Source organism: Branchiostoma floridae, chromosome 1, assembly GCF_000003815.2.
Source record: "Branchiostoma floridae strain S238N-H82 chromosome 1, Bfl_VNyyK, whole genome shotgun sequence".
NCBI classification, from domain to species: Eukaryota; Metazoa; Chordata; class Leptocardii; order Amphioxiformes; family Branchiostomatidae; genus Branchiostoma; species Branchiostoma floridae.
This window is the reverse complement of record NC_049979.1, coordinates 7,134,415-7,161,008: the sequence shown is the minus strand read 5'-3', so window position 1 is coordinate 7,161,008 and position 26,594 is coordinate 7,134,415. Positions and strand designations below refer to the sequence as shown.

The window sequence follows — 26,594 nt, the reverse complement described above, 5'->3', positions numbered from 1 at the left end:
TTTGGCCTTGTGAGTAAGAACTGACTGTGCTATCAGAATATTCCTCAATCAGTGATACTTTGAAGGGTATAAACACATACCTTAGGCACATGTTTATGCCTGTCAACTGTATACATATGTGACTGATAAACCTCGTCAACAAATATGGCTAAGAACTTACTACTGGCAACATCTATGACAGCATTGAAAATATGTGCAAACAAGGACATTCCAATGTATCCCCTATTGCAAGTTCTTAATGATGTAATGGAAAACCAAATAGCTGTAAATGCATTTAAGTTCATGGGGATTTAATTTTGCAGTAGTGGGAAAAAGGTTGGCGGTAGCACCATGCACTGTAGTCTTTTACTGCCATGGAAAAATGTTTGCGGTGGTCATAAGTTTGTGGTTAAACGGCCACCGCAAAAACCGCAAACATTAAACCACCGCGAAAGTTTCTGCATTTACAGTAGTTTACCTCTCTGTATTGTTGATCTTACCTCCTCCTGGTACCCAGTGATGGGCAGTGTGGGGTTGTAGGTATGGTTGAAGTTGTAGTTACGGTAGATGTTCACAGACCGCAGGGGGTCCTCCTCCAGAGTTTGTCGACCAAGATCTCCAGCCAGACTGTTGATGCTGTCTAGATCCAGGGCATTCAGGTCCGACATTCTCTCGTCGATACTCTCCAGATCGTCCTGCGCCATGTCTAGCTCATGTTGTTGGTACATCTGGGCGTACTGTGTCTGCCGGGGGTTGTTCATCCTTGGCTCCCTAAAAATGTGACAATGATGATAAGTTGGTTGCCTTGACAGTTAGTGAAAGTGAATGGGACTTGACATTCCAAGAAATGGGGGAATATTCATGGCAGATAACATCAAGATAACAATTTGTTATCTTTGTTGGAATGGTGGCACTTTCACTTTTTTTAACAAGGAGTGTCACTGTCACTGAGGAAAGATAATGTATGCTATCTGTTATCTGCAACTGTTATCTGAAACATCTGTCCATTTCATATCCCATTGCTTAAGTAATTGCTATGTAGTGCATTTTTCCTTTACAATACTATTGTTACATTTTTGGTTTACAAATTAACGTCAAAGGAATTTGGATTGATTGCTACTCAGTATTAAACATCAGTTGTTCCCTGTAGTAACTGTTTTTTTTATCCACAAAAAGGGAGGAGCAACACAGCTCTAACTGTGCTCAGGTAACTACCCACAGATTTATCTATTCATGGCTTTCATGTTATTTATGGAGAACTCTGTGTGTCTGGAGAACATAATTAATAACATATGCATGGGGCATAACATGTACAGAAACAACGGGTTCGCTTAAAAGGCTGGGCTGTCTACCAGGCCAGGCTACCTGGCCTGTCTACCTGGCCTGGCTATCACGTCAGGCTAATCAGATCCCCCCCCATTCACAGCCCCATCATATGGCACTCAGCCAAAATAGCTGATTGGCTGGCATAGTAATTGCTAATCTCCAACACTGTCCTGAGTAAGTGACCCGAGGTTGACCTGTCCACTGGCTGGACCCTTCGGGAATGTGTCTGGGAGGCCTTCCTTGCAGCGTGTCAGGAACACATTCAAGTACTGTACCAGTACTGTGTTGGGTAAATGCTTTAGGGTGTTAGACCTAGAAAACAGAGGTCCTGGGTTCAAATCTATATCTATTTAAATCTAAATCCTTTGACATGTCACAAAATCTGTGCTGTTTACAGTACTTTCCCCACTCCAAATTATACAAGGGGGTTGGAGAGATTGTTGGCAGTGGAAGGAGAGGATTGGGCTCTGTCCTGAACACAAAAATTGTACAGTGGATAACAATCCACAGCCTCAAAAAGGCTATGTGACTACCGAGATTGTATATGTCAACATGGCATACTAGCATAGAGAACAAGGAGGTGCATGTAATTATACCCCCCTTGGTCAGTTCAAGTTTAGCTTTACAGTGATTTATCAATTTTATGCTCTTCCTTCTTGTTACATGAGCTGAGATAGTTTCTGTTCTAGAAGATAGATATTGTTTGTTTGTTTGTTTGTTTTATTGCAAGCCCATTCTTACACACACACGAGCACATTCACACACACACACACACACACACACACACAAACATTCACACACACAGTACTGGTACTTGTGTTCCTGGCTGCAAAGAAGGCCTCCCAGACACATTCCCGAAGTGTCCAGCCAGTGGTGGACAGGCCAACCTGGGGCCACTGGCAGTGTTGGAGATTAGCAATTACTATGCCTGTCAATCAGCTATTTTGGCTGAGTGCCATATGATGGGGCTATGAATGGGGGGATCTGAGTAGCCTGACGTGATGGCCAGGCCAGGTAGACAGGCCAGGTAGCCTGGCCTGGTAGACAGCCCAGCCTTTTAAGCAAACCCCAGAAACAACAACATAATTTTTAGTCTGAACTATTTCAATTTCACAACATCACTGATTCTGCCGAAAATACGTGAACATACTGTAAAATTTCCTTTGTGTGCATGAACAAAAGGTGGCATTCACTTTCTAATTGACATGCATAGCTTAGCTCTGGTGAGAGGTGTGAACAAGTATAATTTCGCTTGTAGTTGTATCAAAAGGAGCTCAGCCCTAGACTCTAGGTTTAAATATCATCGGAATATGGAGACTGCAGTTTCATTAGATTTTAACTGAAGACATATTGCAAGCAATCCGCAAAAGTATTCAATACAAAGGGTGTACTTACTTCTTGTATCTGGGGATCATCGGCGCCTCTGGCTTGGCTGGACCGCCCGTGGCCGCATCGAAGTCCTTCCCGCCGAGTTTGGACCGAGGAACGGAGTTCAGCGGGACTAACGGCTTGTCTAGGCTAAACCATGAGTCGATGTAGTCGATAGAAAGGTCACTCGTCAACCTTCCACTCATCTTGACGGCGGGTTTGCTTTGTAAACAACGGCCCGAAAAGTTGGAAGATTCATCACAAAGTTTTCACTTTTCCGCCGCCATCTTGCTTTTGTCAGCACGTGGCCGGGGCAAAGGTCACGTGAAGTTCCCGCGCTGAGCGGATCAACAGGTGAGCAGTTTCACACCTGTCCAGGTAGCAACTCAACCTTGCGCTCAGTTTGTAACACCTCACACTTCCTAACAGACGGCTAAAGTAATAATTCTTTTGTCTATACTCTCTTGTACTGAAAGTGTGAGGCACATGACATCTATCCTCTGCTGTGTCACATTTCATTTTTATAAAGGAGCATACTAGTATATGGACCCTTCAAGTTATATTTGCAGTGTACGCAATACTGATTTTAAATACCTGTTCGCAGCCTAAACTATCCCAGAGATCTTCTGTGGCATTCTATCCATCATAGTAATTTGGAAAGTCCAGAATATATGTACCCTAAATAAACTTGGCAATGGTCAGTTCCTCATTCTTCAATTGGCCTCCTCAAATTATGTTAGATTAAAATGAATGTGATTAATAACAATATCAGTTTTATATCAACTACCTGTATTAGCGACCAACTTAAGTTTGCATAGCAACCAACTGGTAGAAAATATTTACAAAGCCAAACAAAGGATAGAAATTGCTCAAAACAGTTCCTAAGATTTTCTCATTTAGATTGTTTCAAATGTTTTGAAAATGCTAGAACAAAAGGTAACATAACAACACTCACACAGTCATGTAGAATTGACTTTGTTGTTTATTTCTACATAGTCAAAAAAATACTACAAGTTCTAAAGAAAAACCCACATCATCGTCATGGTAATGTGGTATTGACTCTGGGACTACTGAAGATAATATAAGAGAGATTATAATTAGCAAGTACACATTACATCTTACAGACTCTTCTTTTCGATGCTGGGTCCTGAGAGGAGAAATAGGTAGGCTAAGGGAAATTACCAGTAGGAAATTACAGAAATCCCCACTGTAAAATGGACTTGATCATAAGCCCAGGAGATTTTAAGAAATGAAAGATGGAGAACTACATGTGTCAAGAGAACATAATTTACAGCCGAAATGTGCACAGTACATATTACTGATCTGCATGAGGAATCACATTAATCTTCATCTTTAACATTAGTTGCTCACTGTTATAGTAAAAGGCTCTGTCATCAATAATATTAGCCTTAACGCAGATGGCATATCCCTACATTTGGGAAAGTCATACTAATACATGTATTTGGCTTGAACTAACCTGCAGAATACATAAAAAATTGAAGAAGAAGAAGAAGTAATACACCATTGATCTCCATATGCAGGCTGTAAGTTGTAAGCTTTGAGGCCACACTGTGTTAAGTAACAAACATAGAAATACTTCTGTCATTAACATTACATATATACAGGTGATACATTTGCAATCGTTCCTCATTGGGGACCTGACCTTTATCTTTTGCTAAATGCTAATGACTACCCACATCACAGAATAGAAAGAAAGGGCACTATTTTTTTTCTCAAAATACATTGCATACTGTGCTCACTTGTTTTAAGCCACACGCATGTATTTGGCTTGAAATAACCTGCAGAATACATACAAAATTGAAGAAGAAAAAATACACCATTGATCTTCACATGTTGGCCATAAGTTGTAAGATCACACTGTGTTAAGTAACAAACATAGAAACACTTCTGTCATTAACATTACATATATACAGGTGATACATTTCCATACATTCCTCATTGGGGAGCTGGCCCACTAAGTACATGTGTATATCTTTTGCTATGTGCTAACAACTACCCACATCACAGAATAGAAAAAAAAGGGCACTATTTTTCCTCAAAGTACATGGCATACTGTGCCCACTTTTCCTTGTCGAATAACCTCTTCTTGCCCTCCCAACACTGCTGAAACTCGGAGATCCAATAGGTCAGGCTGGGCAGCTCCTCGCAGCTGGGGTAATTCAGGAATACGTCGAAAAATCTCTTCCAGATGGGATCGTGAGTTCTGCAAGCACAGGCAAAAGGTAAGGTAATCAATGGACACATTGAAGAACCTGACACATGTACTGAAAAAGGTAGAGTCCTTCCCAGTGTAAGTGTTTCAAGGCCGTAAAGTCTCATAGCCACACTTGGGGTAATTGTATGGCACACTTACAATGTAGCTCAACTAAGTTAGTGTTGGAAGGTGTCACTCCAGGCCCTTCCGATTTAAGGTGGTATCTCACTGCACTTGGGGCACCAGTGTGGCACTGCGGGTTTGGATAGGTTACTCAACGAATTCCAGAGATAAAGACTTTTCTTACGTTTTGTGTATTTTGTTACGCAATATCTAAATTATAAAAAATCAGCAAAAATAACACAACAGTGCCGCAGTGAACAAACCCCGCAGTGCCACACCGGTGCCCCAAGTGCAGTGAGATACCGCTTTAAGCCATGCCAACTGTAAGCTCCTCACATGTTTCAAAGAGAGAGTAATCTGCCCACCCTATATTAAACAATCATCCTCTGATGGGATGAACACAGGTCCTCCCCATTTCTATGGATAAATTTGGTGCATTGTTGATGTCCAGAGGTTTTTTTTTATTGCCTGACTGAGACTTCTCCATACCAAGAGCAGAGCTTCTGTGAATATGTATGAATGATAAGGATTTCTCAGAAACAATCTAGTTGCAACCAAGAGACTGAATTGCCTGGCATGTGTATATCTGTATCTGTATCTATATAGCCGGTATAACTGCCGTTCGGCGTAACACACCAGCTTTGCTGGCACGCGGCGTGGCAGCAGCTGGTTATATTACACCGAACGACCCGTCACACCTAACTATATAACAGGAACACACACAATATGGCAAACATTATATACATGATGCATACGTGTAAATACTTTTGGAGATATACCAACCTTCTGGGTGCCTGTGTGATTTTCCAACGGCCTCCTTCATAGTAAACCTTCATGTACTCCCCAAACAGCATGCAGTGGACTGTGCTGATGATGGCATACAGGTCCGCCTAAGGGGACAGAAAGCAGTTAGTACACAATTCCTTCTCAAAGTGATCTCGAACCAGGTTTAGCTCACTGAAGAGCTTATCTTCCACTCGTTGTGACAGGAAAGGCAGATGCTATGTACAGTAATACAAGAGGAATTCCCCTGGCTATTTTGGAGAGGTAAAACAAACAGTGGATTGTGGCTTAATGTCCCATCTTATGAACTGCGACTCTTTCCAGCAGCATGTATGTTGGGTGAACAACAGCTGGGTATCAAGGGTCTACCTCGGAGGGACTGAGACCAAATTTCCCTGGGTATGTTGGCTCTGGAGCCAAGGAGCTGGTGCGTTTAGGCTCTGGCTCTGTTCGGAGAAAATAAAAGTGACGCAGTGAACAAACCCAGCAGAGATGCAAGCTTGACGCAAGTGCAGTGAGAGGGCACCTTTAGACTCTGGTAGGGTACAAAGAACACTGTCACCCAATATTGGACACTACGCTACCTGGTAGGACCAAGGCTTGCCGGTCTGCATCTCGATGCACTGGAAGGCTGAGGTGTTGGTCCTGGCTCGGAAGGTGGTGTTGGGGGGGAACAACTCCATGTCCAGGCTGATGCCGAAGTCAATCAGCTTCAGACCTCGCAGCTGGCTGCTGAACAGACACTCAGGCTTGTCATCAAAACCCTCCCTGGGTTGAGAGAGGAAAATAAGGAAAATAGACAACTTTATCCTACAGCACGGTGCTTTAATGTTGGGTTTTTTAGACTCTGTTCCCCATTGCTTTATTCAGTCTAACTTGGTTAGACTATTACCTCACTTATGATGCTTAACAACCCTGCTAATTATTCAGCATGGATGATACAGCTGCCAAATGCGTGTGTTTGTGTGTGCCCACGCATGCAAGTGTGTACCTAATGGGAAAGTTATCAGGATGGAGTGTGCGTGCGTGTGTGTATCTGCCTGTGTGCGTGCTTGTGCGTTCCTGATGAGGAAGTTGTCAGGTATCAGTGTGAGTGTGTCTGTATGTATGTATGTCTGCATGCGTGCATGTGCATGTACCTGATGAGGAAGTTGTCAGGTTTCAGTGTGTGTGTGTGTGTGTTTCTGTCTGCATGCGTGCATGTGCGTACCTGATGAGGAAGTTGTCAGGTTTCAGGTCAGCGTGGATGATGTGACAGCGGTGCAGCTGTGTGTGTGTGTGTGTGTGTGTGTGTCTGTATGTATGTATGTATGTATGTATGTATGTATGTCTGTGTGCGTGCATGTGCGTACCTGATGAGGAAGTTGTCAGGTTTCAGGTCAGCGTGGATGATGTGACAGCGGTGCAGCTGCTCCACGATGTACAGGATCTCCAGTGTGTAGAAAACCACCATCACTTCGCTCATCTTCTTACCAGCTGTTCTGTACATGTTGATGATGTCCTGGGCACAGTGGAGGAGAGACCAGTTTATTTCTGTTGCATAGCAATACTTGTAACAAACCATGTTGCTAAATAAATTTATCCTATTTAAATTAAAATTAAATCAAATTGATTTAAATTAAAACCATTTATCAGAAGTGTCTAATTTGACCCATACTAAATTCTACTTTTGCATCAGAGAGGGGCAGGTAAGTTTTGTCTCTACTCCAGCTCAAGTTTATTGCTCTTATTCTTAATCTCTCTAATCCAGCTCCAGCTATTACTTTGCAACAGAATTGTTTGACCCTCATTCCCTCTGAAATGTTTGATCCTTACATCCTGCATCATTTCAGAGTAGCGTAAAGGGATCAAACTTTCTGAAAGGCTTGATTGTTTGAACCCTGTTACCATACCGTTACAAGGACTGTGTGACTTGGAGCCAATCAAAGCTCTCCCCTATATCTAAGAATACTCAAATGACAACAATTTCTCTATCAATGGGTACCCAACTATTCATCAATTGGACCTGAGCTAGAATAGGATAGATAACAGGTTATCTAATTTTGCAGAGTGCATTGGTAGAGCGGAAACAAAGCATGATCTGTACCAGTAAGGATCCACAGCTGTGCTGCTCGTTAACTAACACACTGCCATCACTGAAGACGTGCATCGCATCGATACTCATCAACGATGGTCTCTGGGAGGGGAAAAAACAGGGACAACTTTAAGATAGACATTTTCATCATCTAATTTACAAGTTGAAAGAAGACGTTGACAAACTTAACAGTAATGCCAAAACTTTGACTTATTTCATACAATTGAAAATGCTGTGATACTGATTAATTTTTGACTCCTCCTTGTATCTTATTGTGGAACACCTGCTTTTTAATAATGCTGTTTTGTTGTTTCAACCTTTTTTAATAGATATGACTACAATCACAGTAATGGCACACATTATTTTACAAGAGGTTGTGTATGGGGTTTACTGACAATGTCCATTGGATCCTGTAGCCTGCTGACCCTCTCGTGCACCTGACTGTTGATGTAGAACTCCCACGGGCATCCCGGCTGTTGCACCTGCACAGAAAAACACACAGGGAACCTCTTAGTGTTGGCATAGCTCAACCAATCTAACCTACAGCCTGCTAAGGTAAAGCAGTAATCAATGAATTTTAGACATCCATGTATTAAGATACATAACAAAAGTTACTCAAGCAACTGGATAATTCTATGAAAGGTCAGGTTTTAGGTACAAGGCTAAAAAATTGGATAACAGGACTACTATTGCACTGCAAGTTTCTAGACTATAGTTACAAAGAATCATAAAAATCTCCAATTGGCACTTCTCAATTTCCTGGCACTTAAGAATACTACTGACCTTGAGTGTAACCTTTCTTTCTCCTTCCAGATCAGTCAAGTCGTCAGCATCCAAGAGGGAAGCCTGGTAGATCTTGGCAAACGCTCCGGATCCGACGAGCTTGTCAATGTGGTACAGGTCCGTGCCTGGGAGGAGAAACCATAGCCTGTCTAAATCACATTTTGTGCAGCCCCTTCACCAGTCTGGCTCATGGAAGCTTGATGGCCAACACTTCTATACCATGCTGTTGGAGGCTGTAATGACTCGTTTCTATAGTTACAAAGAATCAGGAACACTAGAAACAAGCATCTTCTAGCCACAATTAAGACACAATTAAGCCACAATTAAGTACAAACCGATACAAGAACAGTCCTATAACTTACATGGCTAACCTTCTGAATGGACTCTAGCTATATATTCAGAGCACGTTGGCTATTTTAAGCCACTTGTGGCCGAGCATTGTGCATGTGAAAACTACCTCATTGGTTTAGCGTTAAACATATCTGTTTTAATATATTTATTGTTGATCTTAAGAACACAAATTTGTTATTATGAGTCCGCTGTAATTTCATTCAGCTGTAATTTGCCTAATCCAATGATTTTAACTGTAAAAGTATGCAATTCAGCCTGTGGCTGCGATATACTTTTTATCGGATCATATTGATCAAATAAACCATTCATTCATTTATTCATAATCTCCAATTGGCACTTCTCAATTTCCTGGCTTAGCCTTAGACTAGGTTAGAGGTGAAAGACCATACGCCGTCGAGGCAGGAGGCCCAATCAGCCAGTTAGCAAGAGATTGTGTAACACAGGCTAGAGATATCATGGTCACACATAGCTGACAATGGCATTTCAATCTTTTCCAACCTAAGGTTTTGAGTTAATCATGAGCAATTGGCTGTTGGTAAGTTTGCCTATTACCGGGTAATAGTTTTTAAAGGTCATCTGACCCCACTTACTCTAAATTCTAACAATCAAAGACGGGAACGTCAGTATCCTGCTTGGCTGCAATCAGATAAGCAAACTGGAGCTCAAATAGAAGCTACTCCCAACCACATTGGTGGTTAGGAACATATTGTGCATGGGAAGGTCCTAACATGCTAAATGTGTGACAGGGGCTTAAGTGACTTACCCAGATTGATGGCGACACCAGGCCTGATCTGAGGCATGTGCCCCTCCTCCTCCTGGTAGGTCTGGTGGCTGGTCAGGGAACCTCGCACTTTGGCAAGCAGGGCAGAGACCACCTCTGGGTCAAAGGGGTTAACGTCCTCAACGAAGACCTCATCCTCTACCAGAGCTGGAGGATCGGACGTGACCGCTGCTTCACTTTCTGTTGTTGGTTCTGAGGCAGGGAAGCAAAATGCAGTTTTGCACCTTTGAACTTGCAGTCAGTATTGTACCAATGCACTTACAAATTGTACATCTGTAGTCAACATAGATGAAGGCATGCAGTACTTGGGAAACTACTTGTTTAAAATGTACTTTGCATGATGATGACAGTATGTTCGAACCATCATGACACTTAAATAAGCACTAAAAGTTGAGAGACTGACCATTAAAAAAGTGAAGGAATTATAATGCTGAACATTGGTCACTTTTTCTGGTGTAACAAATGAAAAATTTAAGGCCAAAACAGAGGAAATTTACCAAAGCCTTTCCTCCTCACTCTTTGAAACACTTGTGTGGACGTAAAGCCTTGTCGGAGATGATTTTATTCTTTTTGAGAACGCGCAAAAAAGTAATGTGTGTGCAGATGTCATACATGCATGTACAAGTATGACCAGATCACCATACCTGCACAACTTGTGGACTGGATGGCTACTGAGAGAGAGGGGGCAGAGTTGGTAGAGCCCTGGTCGGAGGAAACCTGGCTCTTCTCCTCTGAACTGTTCTCCATGATGGGGCTAGGAAGTAGCAAAAATAGACAAACATGACCTTGCTGTCCATAAATCATGAGATGTAACTGGAAGAATGAACTTTAAGGAAGTGGCCAAAAGTTTCCCTCGCAAAGCCTTAACTCCGGGCTAGTAGGACTTCAATTTTCAAAGTCTATTTCTTCGTAATAGGATGAAGCAACTATATTCCAGTCCATACCGACATTCAATGAGCAAAAATTCGATGAAAATCATGTTTCTTGATCAAGGCCTTATTTTGGGGTTTCCAATATTTGTGTTGTGCGACTTGTTTCTGCGTCATTTTTAACTGCTCAGAGTATGAAATAATGATGCAAATGTCAGAACATAGTACAGTAAATATCACACAGATTGCCTTATCCAAATATTTCCACTTTTAAAGCTCTAATATTGCTTAGATTGCCTTTGAACTTAAAAGTTCATTCACATGACATGCTCACCTGAGGGCGGCTGCAGGGCGGTTCCCCACTGTTGTGTCAAACGTCTCCTCAACCAACGCCCTCCCTGCACCACTGCCTCCTGCTGCAGCCAGGTCTTCTGTAGTAGAGATCTAGCAAGATGGGTATGTGTGTTAGGCTCAATCTATTTTACACAGTTTTTACCGATTTCTGTGGAGATGTCGGGAGGGATCTGGAATGTTGGCTACTGGACACCCGTATTGCTTGCAGTTATAAACAGCTATATAGCCTAATGAGCCCACGTTATATGCTAATGAGCCCTCCCAAAGTCAGGACACATCTACACACACGCGGAAGTAGTCGGGGACCCCTGCTAAGCTATCGGGGACCCTTGCTAAGCTATCGGGCAAATGCTCCGGACCTTTCGGGAGAAATTCTGCCGATATCTTTATGGCGATATTGCAGTTCCATCTAGATGCTGAAAAAAAAGCTGTCGGCGAGAGGTTGTTGGCTTGCAGATATCAGGAAAACTAAACTGTGTCTAGATCGTGCCTATGTCGGTGTGGTCATAGACTGAGCTGTCCTGTTTTTGACAATAGGCCACACTAGTTTGATTTGTTTGTTTGTTCTCGGATTAGGGCTGGGATAATCATCGATCAAAGTCGTGTTTCCAATTATTGTCACGAAAAAATTAGGGCTGATAGGTAGAAATTATCTTTTCTTTTTTTCTCTTTTCAGATTCAGCTTGATGAATGCCAGTAGGGCTGCTTACCTAAAACTTGCACCTGTCCCTGTAAATCTATAGTATTTAGGTACAGGTCAGGATGTGAGCACCATGAATACCATTTTTGAAGAATTAAGATAATCAAATCCTGTATCAGACAATCTTGACAGAGATGACAATCTTGCACCTGACAATTAAGAACTTGTAAATACTTTTTGAGATTAGAATATGTAACTTCTCCTGGCATACAAAGACGACAATTTATGATCAGAAACAATTATATAGAAACATGTACATACTATCAGATACTCTACAGTAACTGACCAAACCTCTTAAGGTCCAGGTCTGTACCTAAACTGCTGTACCTGTACCTGAAAATTGTTTAGAAACGTAGCCCTAGATATAAGGCTAGTGACCTAAAATTAGGGCTAAAAGGTAGAGATTGTCTCTAGAGATTGTCTCTACTTTTTCAGATTCAGCCAGATGGATGCCAGTAGGATTGTGTACCAAAACCTTTTACCTGTAGCTGACCAAACCTCTTATTCTTAAGGTCCAGGTCTGTACCTTAACTGATGTACCTGTACCTGAAAATTGTTCAGACACACAGCCGTACGTATCAGGTTACTGACCTCCAGCATGCCGAGAGCCTTCCTGGTGGAGTTGTAAACCGGCCGGATACTGCTGGCAGGCAGCTCGGGAAGGTTGGGGCCCGTACTGTTGAACGGCGTGGATGCCAGGCGGGCCATGGTGCAGAAACTGGACTGGTTCCCAGCAGAGGCAAACGTCATGTCGGGACTGTCGTCCTCGAACGGCACGATGCCGTCAAGGTCATCGACCTGAGGAAGGAATGTACTGTACAATTATGATGCTCCCTTATCTGTTATCATACCGATTTTTGTTAGAAATAACATTTTTCTACCGAATATTTTTTCTTAATGATGTAATACTATACGAGATGTAGCACTTAACTCTCAGAAAATGGACAAAATGCTAGAGCTTACACTCAGGAGGACGATCGTGCACACTTAATTGGCGGTTTTACCACTACCATCATTTTTGATCCACGAATGCTTATACCGTAGAACCAATAGTGTAAATGACATGCTAGAGCCAATATGTTGACTTAGTCATACCTATAGATATCCATATTTGTCTGTTTAGTTGTACTGTAAGTAGTTGTTATACATGTAGACCTTACAAAAGTCGCTGTACTTTTGTCATGTCAATAAAGATGTCTTTCTGACTGAGGAGATTTCTGGATCAAGGTTTCTGGACCTTTAGTGTGCTGTTGGCTTCACTGATTCCCACTGTCACATCTGTACCTGTACCATAAGTAGTCATGGCTATTTGTTCATTCCTGCAGTCCTAACAATTGACATAGTTCAAATAAAAACATGCTTTGACTGGAAATCTGTGTTGAGCACACATACCTCCTTGATTTCCTCCACAGGAATCCCCTGGGATGGCTGCAGGACCCCCAGACCATGTCGTTTAGCGCCTGTCTGGTACCCACCAGGAGGACTGTGCAATATAAGGGATCAAAAAGTCAAATATTTTACATCGTATCTGTCAAAAATCTTCCTCACACATGGTGTGTTAAGGCCATGCCTATCTCTGTTTGTATGGCCGTAGGGCAACACAGGCCACTAGAGTAGGGGGCAGGTCCATGGTGATAGAGTGCATTCAACTCCCGTCCTCTTTCTGTGGAAAAAGTGCAAAGGGCTAAACTGAAACTATTTTTCTGCATACCATCACTGGTGCAGATAACACTGACAATTACCTGCACTATACAAATTTTACCTGCCAGTGGATCATTTTGATATTAGGAAGTACTGATAACAGTGAAAACTGTTTAAAACCCATTGTAATTACTCAATATGTTATAGTACATGTAGTTACCATCTATATACAACAAACATAACTCCAAATACATGTACACCTATAAATCGAGTTCAATTCAATTACATTTCACACTCTGGTAGTTTTCTTTGTCCCAGAAACAAATAGTCTAATTGGAGTCGCCTGACACCCACTTGTTTTCTTGATCTTCCGAGATGCCTTGAGCATCCACATCCATCCTGTCCACCTTCACAGTCTCCTTACTCTCATCAAATATGGTGAACCCCCCGAGGCCGCCAGTCTGTCCTTGAGGTGCAGAGAAGCCGAGACCACCGGCGCTAGCTGTGCCACCACTGGTGCCTATCACAATGATCAAAACGTGATGAGAGATACATAAAACATCATTATGTGAAAAACTGGCCAAAGTACTCTGCTACCAATAAGATATTGCTGATAATCCAGGAGTTTCATGGAAGGTTGTACCTTAAATCAACCTCAGTCACTGACTTCCTCTCAGCCAAGGAGGAATGCCTGCATCTCGACTCTCAGACACAGTCTTAGAGTTATCCACTAGTGCGGTAGTACCTGTTGCAAAAATGTCCTCGAATCCGTCTGATCCCCCCACTGCCCCGAAACCGATGTCGTCACAGAAGAACTCTCCCAGCTCCTTCATGGCTGCCTTCGTGTTGATAGTCGGGGACGGGTCCGTGATCGGGCGACGCCCTGGCGTGGTGGAAGGGGTGGGGCCACCACAGGTGGAGGAGTTTGGCGTCTTCACGAAGCTCGGCTCGCGCGACGTCACTATCGCCGCGGTAGACGCCGGGGTGGCGGAAGTGTCTGGCAACAGTCCAGATCTTGGGTCCGCTACAGGAAGGAATGGAGTAAGATTGTTTAGAAGGAAAAGTTGAAACTGAGTATGTCCCATTGATGAGATTTGTCCCCCAGAAAATTAGCACACCCTGAAACTTCTCATCTCGCCTGTGCTCTAATATCTCATCTGGTTTTCATTTCTATGTAAATAAACCTTAACCTTGAGTGGCTTTAGACCTTGTTTTGGTGATTGCAGCACAAAAGAGGAGACACTTTTTAATGATATCTTGCTATAGAGGTGGAAAGACTTTTGAACGCTTCAATCATGGGTTGATAACTTCTATTATCATATAGCCAGGCACCGCGGACTAATCAGAAGGCCCCGTTCCACGTTGGTTATGACGCCGTGACACATAGATTCTGGCCAGCCCAGTTTGTATCGCTCCTTCTGAATGGTCAGAATGCTCACTCAGACTTTGCTTACTCAGTGATTTCATTCGGTAGTTATAGCAAAGGGCCAGGCGTTATGACACCATATACAACTTGGGGTGGGTCATTAACCCTTTAATTCATGACTGTTTCCTGTTGAGGGCTCAATGTAGTTCACCTGTGTCTGCCTGAGGTGCAGTATTGACTGGGGTGGGTTCTTGTTCCATCTCCACATCACTGTTGTAGTCCACAGTCTCAGCCATGGCAGTCACGACAGATGGCTGGAGACCTGCATAGTGAAGGACATGGGCTGATTGCATCTTTCATGAATTCGCTTTTTTCCACTAATGCATAGAATTCTTGGAATTTTTTATACATTAAGTAAGCAATGCTTTTGACTTCATTTTCAAGACTGATGTGATCTATTTGCTATCTTTTCTACTCTTTCTTCATGCTGAATAAGAGCAGTTGGAAAATTGACACATCTTTGGACACTTATCTGTCTATCTTACATTTTCTGGTGATGGAGATTACCAACATGAAATAAAGAAAATAGTAATCATGGCTTACCTGAAGCCAGACTTTCCTCAAAGTTCAGATGTGTGGTTACTGTGTGTTCTCTGTGGCTAGAAAGAGAGAAACACAAAGAATAAAAAAATGTACAAGAGAAAACCCAACACGAAATTATTACAAGATGGTTCAAACATTTCAAATGAGCACATATCTTGTCAAACGTCCTGTTACAAAGTACTGGACCCTACTACAAAACTGGATAATACCATAGTCTGACAGGAAAACAGTTGTCAAAGACTTATTCACAAAATGAAATTGGTGTTACATAACATATTAACAGGATGTTAATTAGTCCAATTTTGTGTGACCTGAAAGGCTGTTGATCAGTTGTATATCCTCTTTCTGTTTTTGTTATAAACTTGGGAAGATGAGAAGGTCTTATGATGTACTAGAAGTAACTTTTGTGAAGGGAGTCACTGTTTGGAAGCTTAGTGACCCGGTAAAAGAGGATGGACACCAAGCTAACTTTGAGCATCTTGCTACCACAACATGAGATCGCGTGGTGCAATTGGCAGCACGTTGGGCTCAGTCCTGAAAGGTCCCAAGTTCGATACCTGCCGTGTCACCAATCGTGTGCCTTTGGGACAGCACTTTACACGACATTCCTCACTTCAGTCAAGTGAAAATGAGCACTATTTACCCAGACTCCAGGAAGAATAGTGACGTATCACTTACTAATCAGATCCTCATTAAAACTAAACCAAACCAAACTAAACAACCAACCTCTCTGTCAGCCCAGCTGTTCTGGCATGACTGTTCTCCTGTGCAGTGTGACTGTCCTCTGGCTCTGTGTCAGGATCAGCTCCAGGCTCCAGGGTGGTGTCCCTCATCCTCTCCACCAGCATTCTTTCCATCTCAGCTCTGACACAACATTAAACCCTCGTTACAACACACATCAGAATCCTACTGCTGCTTGAAGTACCATTGGTAATACAAAGACACACGCACACACACAGGCACACACACATGCAAACACACACACACACACACACACAAGTGCGCGTGCGCACACACACACACACTAACACACACCTACAGATGCACACACACACGCACACACCAATAGACACACACACAGACACACAAACAGACACACAAACATCCTTAAACACACACAAAATACAGACACACAAATATCCACACAGACACACACACACACTGCTGTACCTGTTCCTGAGCATGTTATTGGGACTGCTCCATCATCTGTCTGCGCTCCTGCTGCAGGGCTCACACAGACACACACACAAAAAAACACACACATTTAACACTACTGCTGTACCTGTCCCTGAGCATCTGTTGTCGGTACTGCTCCATCATCTGTCTGCGCTCCTCCTGTAGGGTACAGACACACACACATACACACACAAACAGACACACATACACACACACACACACACACACACACACACATGTAAACACAAACACACACACACATTTAACACTACTTCTGTACCTGTCCCTGAGCATCTGTTGTCGGTACTGCTCCATCATCTGTCTGCGCTCCTCCTGTAGAGCCAGCTGCTCCTGCTGGAAGGTCTGCTGCATCTCCTGCAGCTGCTGCCTCTGCTGGGCCAGCTGTACCTCCATCTCACGGCGCTGCTCTGTGGGGATGTGCATGTGTGTAAGTACAGACATACCGCTGCATAAGGATCATCTGGCCATTGATGTATCTGTATCTATAAAGCCGGTATAACCGCCCTTCGGCATAACACACCAGCTAGTGTGTCAAACAGTAAAACCTGTGCTAGTGCCGACATCCTGCATAAAGCTTTATGGCCACTTGATATGTTTAGCCACTTTTTGGTGGTCCCATAGATCTTTGATACAGGCATTAAGTTCAGTTCAGTTCAGTTCATCCTCAGGCATTAAGAAGCTTGTCTATAATAGGCACCCATCTACTGTGACCAAGTCACTGTTACAATAGTGATCAAGTTTGACTGTAGTGTCAGGGCTCAAAATAATTGTCTTATCTATCTATTACATGTCTTACTAGATTGTCAGTTTCACAGTTATATACGTTGCCGATTTTTAAAAATCTTACTGTAATTTAAAAAATCAGTTGTACTGTAAGTAACAAAATCTTAATTAGAAAAAAAAGAAATCTGTAGTACTTACAAAAATTTTAATCTTAAAATAAACTATTTATTCACACCCAACAAGAAACACAGTATCTCATAGGAAATCACCAACCTTCCTGTCTCCTCATGTCTTCCTCCATTTTCCTCTTCCTCTCTATCTGTAAGTGGCGTGCTCCCCGGAGTTCTTCAAACTGGAACTCCTCGAGCCCCGTGTACACAAACTTCTTGCAGTACTGCGGGATTTTGTTGGGCTCATCCTCAAAAGGAGGCTGGAAAAGAAGGAAGCATCATGGCAAATTTTGCCTAAAAATCTTGGTTTCACAAAATAACTTACTTGATTCACAAAATAGATAACATTAAATGCAACTTTCACTTGGTCTGGTCTACCGTACATGGTAGAATTGGGACATGTCACATACTCTAACAGAAGTTATGTTCCTTTGAACATTTGACAAGGATCCTAAAACTAAAATTCTTGTAAATTTGTCACCAGGGCTGTCTCCTGCCTAAAATTTATTTCTGTCCCACTCTTTCTTTGGAAGCCAATGTTTTTGATTTTCCTGGTAAAACATATCATTTTAAGCTTCGGAGGTACATTTTTAACAGTTTCATGTCTTTGCTGGGACAATCGGGGTAAAATTTTGGTCCTTCCAAACAAGCAAATTTCCGTCCCAGGATGGAAGGACAGGTCCTGGAGACAGCCCTGTTTGTCACACAACATGTAATTCAGAGCAAAGAATGAGGACATACCAAGTACATGTTCTTCAGTGGATTTGAGGATTTTTCAGGTTTCCTTGCACTGTAAGACAAAAAGCAAATGACCATAAGACAAACAAAAGCAATACGCACACACAAGATAGCAGACATTGCACACATTACAATATGAGATATACAAAAACAGTACAGGTAAATATGAACTGCACATTTTACCTCAGCACTTGGGTTCCCATCTCTATGGGCTTTTGTGGAGTTCTGCAACATATAAAAAAGTGGTTATGTTGCTTCATATTGAACCAGAATAAGACGAAAATACATTCATCCATGACAGTAACAAAACTTACCAACTAACCAACGTGTACATGTAGAAGAACTGATGTGGTAGGAAATGTACATTTTTTGGTCACAAAATAAGTTATAAAACGAGTGTAATTTCAATCAAGGAGTGTATCAAATTACTGACAATCAATAACTTTTACCAATTCCTGAAAGATATTTACAGTATCGTAGTCCGGTATATGCAGCCCAATTTACTGTAAATTCATTTTCACAGTAAGACATGTGTAGGGGAAGACGGTGTTTGCATTTGAAACTACTAACACAATTTTGCAAGACAGAGCTTATGTTCACTGTGAGTACTATAATTACATTGTAGAGGTCGTCACAAAAACTCCAAAAATGAACCCCCATGAAAGTTTTCTTAGAATTAGAGTAACACTTATTCATAGCCCTTTTCCTACTCACGGCTGTGCCTGAGCCGCTCCCTCCTCTACATGTATGCTGAACTCAGAGTTGGCGTTCATGGACACTGCCGCGAACGGGACGGCTGGTACCGCTCTCTGGGAAACCTGAAGGACAAATTAAAAACAATAGCAATCTAGTCTCTTTAAAATATTTTAGAATCATACTGCCTCCAGTATGTCATGTATATTATCACAATGACTTTTTAAACTCTTAACATCAATAAAATACATTTCCATATATAATTACGATTAAACCTCTGCTCAGATGCAGTATATAGTATGAGTAGAGAGATTCATCCCTCAATCTACCAAAGAGGTAGGGTGCAGTGTGCAAGATGTCGGTAGCTTGAGGGAGAAATCTACTCTACTATATACGATTATACCTCAGATGGTAAGGACATCCTAGCATAATTTCAAGACAGACATAAAGGACTCCTAACGTTGACCCTCACCTTGGCTTCTGTCCACTTCCCAGGCTTGTGTGTGTTTTCTCTGGAGGTCACACGGGGTAGTGGAGGGTTAGTCCACTCTCCTGTGGGGGCGGGGATGACCTGGTCTTGTGGATTGTCCTCGCTGAAGACAGAGAAGGCCTGCCCTACTTGTGGCGGTGCACAGGGCTTCACGCCCAGTCCTGTAGAATACACTGCACCGGGAGGTAGTAAAGTTACTTACCATTACATATGATATCAATGCACACTTATATACTACAGAATATTGCTTTGCTTCTTTATCTATAGTACAGTGGATCACACATGCCCCTGGCACACAACATGCCAGCATGTGAAACAAGTGGGATGGGTGTCATGTGGGCCTGATGTGGGAGGATGACTCAAAACTCATTGTTGATGTATAGACTGATTTCTGGTAAACAACAGGTAGCAATGACTTGCAATTACACTATTGTTTTGAACTAAGCCGGTACCTTTAGTTGAGGCACCTGTCCTGCTGACAGGAGCCTGGTGTTTCTTGCCTTGGCCCCTCAGTCCTCCCAGAGTCACCCGCTGTGCCTCCGTACCTGACATGCCAGCTGACTGCTGGGGCACTCCACCTTCCAGGGTGGCACGGGCTACTCTCGCCTGGAACTCCCTGGAAAAAAACATTTGCTGTCATTAAAAACACAATAATCTACTGCCTGTTTACAAATACAATAGATACAGCTGTCAGTGCAACTGCGACTGCAACGGCTTAAGCCTTCTTACATCAAAACAGATCACTCTTCTTACTGACAACAAAAGAAATTACGCTGCTGCCAAACAATGATGGTAATGACCAAACAATTTGAATATGTGCATATCATTTTTGTGGTTCAATCTTGCTCTCAATCTCTCCACCTATTTTTCTGTACCATTTTAGATCATGAATACATACAAAACAAAATTTCGCAGTAGGAGGGGAGAGGAGTCTTTCATGTTGTTTTCTGTAGTGCAGTAGTAATGCGATGAAAAGCATAATAATATGCACAGCATGATACTTTCACTGCAAAAACGAAAAGCACTAAGAACATATATGGATTTACAGAGCAGTGCCTACTTTTGTTTCCTAACAAGCAGCTCGACAGGCTGAGCTTGTTTCTGAATCCCCTCCATGTAGACAGCATCGGCCTTCTTGGTATCGCCCTCCTGCTCCAGCTCCCAGGCCCAGGCCTCCCAGAACAGGGACACCTGCGCCCCGATGGCCTGGTCATGCAGGAAGTTGTAGATGTCCACTGGCTGGTTGGTCATGCCGGCCTGAACAGGACAGGGGAGAGATAGACATGATTAAGTCGCAGGTTTTTCAACTGATACTGTATTGTATGTTGCCTAGGTTTATAAGTTACTTGATGTACAGAGAACTTTGCATAATAGCTGTAATGCTGAGCTCTAACACGATGCTGAACACATATTCTACTCCCAGCCCTGCCATGGGCCAAATAGTTCTTTGACCTTTGTAGTTTGGGTGATCCTAACCACATTCAGGTTGGTACTGCACGAAAGGCACCATATCAAACCTTGGTAATTTTAATGGTCAATACAGGTGACCGGTCTGTATTTTCATAGAATGATTTGAACTCTGCATTGCGTATGCTTGTCACGGCACCTTTGCAGTCGAACCGCAGGTCACCCTAGAACGCGTTATTCTCTGAGATACGGCTTAGGCCGGGTCACTGACTGACCCCGCTGCATGGGTGTAAACTACAGCTTATTTTGCAACAAAGACACCTTAGATATACATAATGATTATACTTTTTCGTATCTACAGGATTTGCCCAGCACAGCCAAGTGGATATTTACTGCATTGCAAAAGATCAGTCAACGTTGTGGCCCCTCGAAAAAAAGCAATTTTCGGTCTTTGTATTTGTGATTATCTTTTCTCCAGTTGGCCGGGACACAATCAGTTTTGTCCACAGTCGGACAGTCCAGTTCCTCACCTTTACATTGATACCAAACTTGAAGGGTAAATTTTAGGAGAACCGGTTTTGCCCCCAAATTAACTGCGAACATGCGCAAATCACAGTGGTGAAGTTTCAGTCTGGTTGTAGCTACCCAAGCACACTACCCTGCGGACGGACCCAATTTTTGTACATTTCGCATTGTGTCACAGGCCTCATTTCTTGGTACAAGAATCTGAATGGGTGCGGCTGTCACATGCAATATAATAAGTGGCATGATGATAATCAAACACACATAGACACAGAGTTTTAGTACAAAGTAAGAGTTTTTCAGATTCATCATATTTTTAGTCAATCTGTTTCGAACTCCTGGCCCGAACCTGGGTTCAAACGGTGGAACCCAGCCGGTACGTTCCATGTTCGTGCCGCGGGGGTCAGGCCTAATGTTGCAAGTTCAACCAGCATTTGGAAAAGTTGATATAACTAACGGCTCAAGTCTTGCCTTCGCAAATAGATTTTGGGAAACCCACCAAAATAAAACTAACATTATCCAGAAGCAAGAATAAGTAGGATTCATGTGCAAGCGTAATGATGTCAAAACATCATGTCTGACTTTTGTAAAGCTAAGTGAAAGATCAGTGTGTGTGGTTTCTCATTCGAAAAAAGACGCCGGGGAATTTGACATGGCTGTAGTTTTTTTGGGGGCAAAACCGTTTCTCCTAAAATTTACCCTTCAAGTTTGGTATCAATGTAAAGGTGAGGAACTGGACTGTCCGACTGTGGACAAAACTGATTGTGTCCCGGCCAACTGGAGAAAAGATAATCACAAATACAAAGACCGAAAATTGCTTTGTTTTCGAGGGCCACAACGTTGGCTGAACTTTTGCAATGCAATAAATATCCACATGGCTGTGCTGGGCAAATCCTGTAGATGTGAAAAAATATAAACATTATGTAGGTTTGAGGTCTTTTTGTTGCACGACAGGCAGTTGTTTATACGCATGCAGCGGGGTCAAACCAGGACAAACTGCGTTCCGGCGTATGACCTGTCCTAGAGAAGGCTGCGCAGAACGGATGCGCATAGAGCTCTGCGGTTCGACTGTTTGAAAATTCGAATACCGGATTCGGACGTTAGAATTGCTGTTGTTACAATCTTTTGTTCGAGGACACAACATTTTCTCAACTTCAATCTGGTGCATTTCGCATCGAAAAATATTGTGTTTTCTCAGGTGGGTATGACATAGATAAAATACAACACGGTGTATTCCGCATCACCCTCGGTCCCAGCCCTCCTGCGGGTCGGATCACCCTCCGACCTTTGGCCAATCCTTCCTGCGTTCGGGCTGGTACCTCGAGTGATACGGAATACACCGTGTTGTATTCTATATGTAAATTATATCTACACTGCGTTATATTCTACATCATGTACATACGATAAGCTAAGAAGACCTGTACATACAAACTTGATCCAGGCCTGCAGGTATCTGTGGTCGTTGGAGTATCTCTTGTCATCCTTGAAGAAGAGCAGGCAGCGTTCCAGCAGTGTTGACAGGCTTCCATCCTTCCCGCCTTTGGGGAAGTTCTGCTCCGTCCATTTGATGTACCTAATGTTTGAAAGAACATTCAATACATGCACCAAGTTAGAAAGTACAAAATGTATGGTGGCCTGACTAGCTTGTGCCCTTGGCAGCCTGCCTGACTGTGAGAGATTGCGTAACACAGACTAGAAAGTATGGTAATCTGTAGCCGCAGTGACTGTTTGAGGGCTTTTTTGCTTGCAGTCTTATATATTAGCCAAGACTGCAAGCATTTATAAGAAGCCCTCCAACAGTTGCGGTTAGGTAATCTGTGTAAAACAAACTATCCAGATTGTCCAGGGCGTTGCCTGAACTATTGAGGCGTTATGGAGCGTTATACCAGGGCATTATGAAGACACTACCCAACTTAACAGTGGGAGGGCTGCTAGAATGTCAGTATTGTCACTATTGTACCGTGGCCGATATCAACAATGTGCAACACACTTACTTTTCTGCTCAAGACACTTACTTTTCTGCTCAACACACTTACTTTTCTGCTCAACACACTTACTTTTCTGCTCAACACACTTACTTTTCTGCTCAACACACTTACTTTTTTCTGCTGGAGACACTTACTTTTCTGCGCGAGCCACTTACTCTTCTGCGCTGCACTTACTTACTTTTCTGCGCGAGCCACTTACTCTTCTGCGCTGCACTTACTTACTTTTCCTGTGGTGCGCACCCCTCCCTTTATCAATGGATGGTCTCTGAATCAGGCCAAAGGTCAAAAAGACCGCATAAAATGTAGGATTGACCGCATGTCAATCCTAAATTATCCTCCTTCGGATGACCCTATGAAATGACCTCTACCTTGGCGCGTTTTTTGGATTCAACTTAATTTTTTGTGTCTTTAGTATAGCATTTTGACAATGCATATCGATAACGACAAGTCTCGATTTGATCATCACAACATCGCGTTTTGTTGCCATCACAACGTATTGTCAGAAAACAAATTCTGCAGCACGTGTTTCTGTCGCGCAGCTTTAAACTTTTATTTACCAGGGTTTACCTAAACCAGGCAGAGGCTCTTAACTCCTCTGTAGATAGGAGTAAGAAGGCAGGTAGGCCTTGGTAGCTCCTCTGTCCAGAATTCGACAGAACACGTGCTGCAGATTGTTTTCTGACAATACGTTGTGATGGCAACAAAACGCGTTGTTGTGATGATCAAATCGAGACTTGTCGTTATCGATCTGCATTGTCAAAATGCTATACTAAAGACACAAAAAAATTAAGTTGAATAAAGAAAACGCGCCAAGGTAGAGGTCATTTCATAGGTCATCCGAAGGAGGATAATTTAGGATTGACATGCGGTCAATCCTCCTACATTTTTTGCGGTCTTTTTGACCTTTGGCCTGATTCAGGGACCATCCATTGATAAAGGGAGGGGTGTGCACCACAGGTAAAGTAAGTAAGTGCAGCGCAGAAGAGTAAGTGGCTCGTGCAGAAAAGTAAGTAAGTGCAGCGCAGAAGAGTAAGTGCAGCGCAGAAGAGTAAGTGTCTCCAGCAGAAAAAAGTAAGTGTGTTGAGCAGAAAAGTAAGTGTCTTGAGCAGAAAAGTAAGTGTCTTGAGCAGAAAAGTAAGTGTCTTGAGCAGAAAAGTAAGTGTCTTGAGCAGAAAAGTAAGTGTCTTGAGCAGAAAAGTAAGTGTGTTGCACATTGTTGATATCGGCCACGGTACTATTGGATCAATATTTGGCAATACACGTACTTTTAAGTTTGTAACGATATATGTCACAGTCGTACACAAGTGTTAGGTAAAATGTTTTGAGGATAACTGAACACTCCACCAATTCAATATGAAAATTTGAAGTCAGCTTTGTAATAAAATTGTATAGAGTTTGCATATAATTCTGCTTCCTACCAACACTGAATGATTATTAGTGAGTTCTTACCGATCCCAGACACTGAACGGATCATCCCCTGAGTACATCCGCAGTTCTGCCTCGAAGGCTCTGCAAAAGAAAACACCAAAAGGTTTAGCATAAATGATAAAAAATGCGGCTTGTTTACAAACTTGTACATTTTCCACAGCTCGACCTACGCCTTGGACTTCTAAAAATAAAACTGTTGTTAGTAGTTACTGTGGGACGAAGACCTGGAAGTGTCGCTGTAGAGGCAAAATAACAGCCACGTCGCGAAAAAGAGTTTAGTTCGTACTGTTTTTCCTGCTGCACGCGGGTAAGTCCGCCCTCCTGTCCATTGACAGGCTGCAGGGCCGCCGTTAGGTTAGCGATTTTACGTCCCTGTCGCAGCGGCTGGACGTTCTCTTTGCTCAGTTCCCAGCTGTTTTCCATTGGATCCATACCTATACTATGTACTTAACACCTCAAGAAAGGTACTAAAAGACTATGCGAGCTTTAAAACGCCAGAAGGTAATGTGTAAAGAATTTCGATACAAAATTTAAATTCGAACTGGCCGGGCTTCTGCCGTACGCATGCGTAATAACGTTTCGCAAAACGGCCTGTTCCAATAAATGTAAAGGGGGAAACTACATAATTTAGTAATTTTTGACTATTTTTTGCCTTACAAAGACAATTTTAGGATTATAGTAATATAAAATGATAAATATTCTAATATTTTTTGTCGTATTAACGTTTTTCTAATTTTCTGTCAAATTTCAAAAGTGATCTACCTCCATGGGCCTGATGTCCCCCTCTGTTTATTTTTGAAACAGTCCAGAAGTCCTGATAAGGTTCCGGTTCGGAATTTCAAGTGTCCAGAGGGCGATCTAAATAGTCCCTAAGAATAAGACGCAAATCAGAGGTTGTCTCCATAGATTTGGCTCTAGATTTTTCGGCTATCGCTTTAGAAGCCAATAATCTTTTATACTTCTCCAAATGCTTGTTGTTCGTAGCGTTTTATGGTATCGGAGATTTGATCTTGCGGCGAACACTTCCTGGTATTAGTGCGCGCGATAGCGGTAAAGCGTTTCGTCGCCTGATTACCCAGATCGTGCGTTCTATGTGCGTTTTGGGTGTTTTAGCGCCATCGGAGCTCGCGGAAAACGTATCTGATAACTTTTTTTCCTTTTTACTCAGTATACAGAAGAAGTCTTGACCTTCCTTGCCATATCAGTCATTATCCCAGGAAAATTCATTTTTTCCGTGTAGCGGCCTGTAAAAAATGGCCCCAAATAAGCAATTTTTTGATGAAAAACTTATATTTTTGATGTTTTTTACCAAAAATTACATTTCTACAGAAAATGTCAAATGAGTCTGTCGGTCAGCGACAACACACCCTTTTCAACCGGAAACATTGAATTATCCGAAAAACGATGTTTTGAGAAGCGCTAGTGCTTTTCTCAGAGACAGTCAAATGGGGGCCCCAAAGGCCTTTTCCGTAGAGCGTAATCGGCGGTTTTAATTCTACGTACTCCGTAGCGGGACCGCTCGAATTCAACGTAGAGCGTAATCGGTGCATTTTGCGTCGAGCGATATTGGCCCCTTTAATTTAACGTATTACGTAGAAGCTAACCGGATTTTACCGTAAAACGTAATTCATATTAATTTTTCGTCAAGCGTAATCAAAGTTTCATTAAACTTAACTAGTCTACCGGCAAATTTTACCCGCGAAAATGCTGGAAACTGCGTTTCAAAGGGTCCAGATTTCAAAATTTCGCCGGACATTCCTTGCTATGGCTCAACACTTCGGCACTGGACATGGTGAAAATATCTTGCGGGAGCGTCGTCCCCCAACTAGTAGAAATCTTTTTACCGACCTTAGCTTAGTTAACAAGCAAAATGTGCCCCTTAAATGCAGGAAATGGCATTTCAGAGGGTCGAGATTTCAATT

The 26,594-nt window shown here is 42.5% G+C and overlaps 3 protein-coding genes across 5 annotated transcripts in view; all 3 read right to left on the bottom strand.

The window, feature by feature from the left end:
* The window catches only part of LOC118411391 (ATP-dependent RNA helicase TDRD9-like), a 28,117-nt gene extending 25,108 nt beyond the window's left edge, over positions 1 to 3,009 (bottom strand). Inside the window, exons 1-2 of the mRNA XM_035813657.1 lie at positions 2,701 to 3,009; positions 480 to 750 (exon numbers count right to left, since the gene is read on the bottom strand). Of these exons, the coding sequence (XP_035669550.1) occupies positions 480 to 750; positions 2,701 to 2,879 (450 nt within the window). The 5' untranslated portion in view covers positions 2,880 to 3,009. The remainder of the gene's footprint in view (positions 1 to 479; positions 751 to 2,700) is intronic.
* Positions 3,010 to 3,637: 628 nt separating this feature from the next.
* Positions 3,638 to 19,496, bottom strand: LOC118411398 (mitotic checkpoint serine/threonine-protein kinase BUB1-like). 3 transcript variants are annotated; one of them, XM_035813669.1, is made up of 23 exons: positions 19,310 to 19,496; positions 18,859 to 18,962; positions 18,328 to 18,369; positions 18,148 to 18,196; positions 17,510 to 17,666; positions 16,773 to 16,920; positions 16,043 to 16,180; positions 15,317 to 15,372; positions 14,925 to 15,035; positions 14,093 to 14,371; positions 13,702 to 13,867; positions 13,099 to 13,189; positions 12,298 to 12,504; positions 10,987 to 11,096; positions 10,428 to 10,537; positions 9,766 to 9,975; positions 8,652 to 8,776; positions 8,264 to 8,350; positions 7,881 to 7,970; positions 7,147 to 7,295; positions 6,379 to 6,562; positions 5,795 to 5,901; positions 3,638 to 4,897 (listed from the first exon to the last, which is right to left on the bottom strand). In XM_035813669.1, the coding sequence occupies exons 2-23, from the start codon at positions 18,915 to 18,917 to the stop codon at positions 4,720 to 4,722; spliced, it is 2,853 nt and encodes a 950-aa protein (XP_035669562.1). In that variant the 5' UTR covers positions 18,918 to 18,962; positions 19,310 to 19,496; the 3' UTR covers positions 3,638 to 4,719. The 3 variants fall into 3 exon arrangements, with proteins under 3 accessions (XP_035669562.1, XP_035669571.1, XP_035669579.1); XM_035813678.1 differs by having other exon boundaries at positions 15,317 to 15,366; XM_035813686.1 differs by lacking the exons at positions 16,773 to 16,920; positions 17,510 to 17,666; positions 18,148 to 18,196; ... (1 more) ...; positions 18,859 to 18,962; positions 19,310 to 19,496 and adding an exon at positions 16,599 to 16,677.
* LOC118425548 (mitotic checkpoint serine/threonine-protein kinase BUB1 beta-like) lies at positions 19,151 to 25,248 on the bottom strand. Its single transcript, XM_035834474.1, has 7 exons — positions 24,959 to 25,248; positions 24,694 to 24,753; positions 22,685 to 22,829; positions 20,388 to 20,584; positions 19,780 to 19,943; positions 19,310 to 19,500; positions 19,151 to 19,162 (listed from the first exon to the last, which is right to left on the bottom strand). Exons 1-7 carry the CDS (start codon positions 25,102 to 25,104, stop codon positions 19,151 to 19,153), a joined length of 915 nt encoding a protein of 304 aa, XP_035690367.1. The 5' UTR covers positions 25,105 to 25,248.
* Between the last annotated feature and the right edge of the window lie 1,346 nt (positions 25,249 to 26,594).

Coding starts and splice junctions, on each gene's coding strand:
- LOC118411398 (XM_035813669.1), bottom strand. CDS start 18,917: ATGAACGCCAACTCTGAGTTCAGCATACATGTAGAGGAGGGAGCGGCT. Junction 9,976..10,427: donor CCAGTCCACAAGTTGTGCAG/GTATGGTGATCT, acceptor TCCCTGCCTCAG/AACCAACAACAGAAAGTGAA. Junction 8,351..8,651: donor AAAGAAAGGTTACACTCAAG/GTCAGTAGTATT, acceptor TTTTCTGTGCAG/GTGCAACAGCCGGGATGCCC.
- LOC118425548 (XM_035834474.1), bottom strand. CDS start 25,104: ATGGATCCAATGGAAAACAGCTGGGAACTGAGCAAAGAGAACGTCCAG. Junction 24,754..24,958: donor CGCGTGCAGCAGGAAAAACA/GTACGAACTAAA, acceptor TTTCTTTTGCAG/AGCCTTCGAGGCAGAACTGC. Junction 22,830..24,693: donor CCGTTCAGTGTCTGGGATCG/GTAAGAACTCAC, acceptor TTCAAACATTAG/GTACATCAAATGGACGGAGC.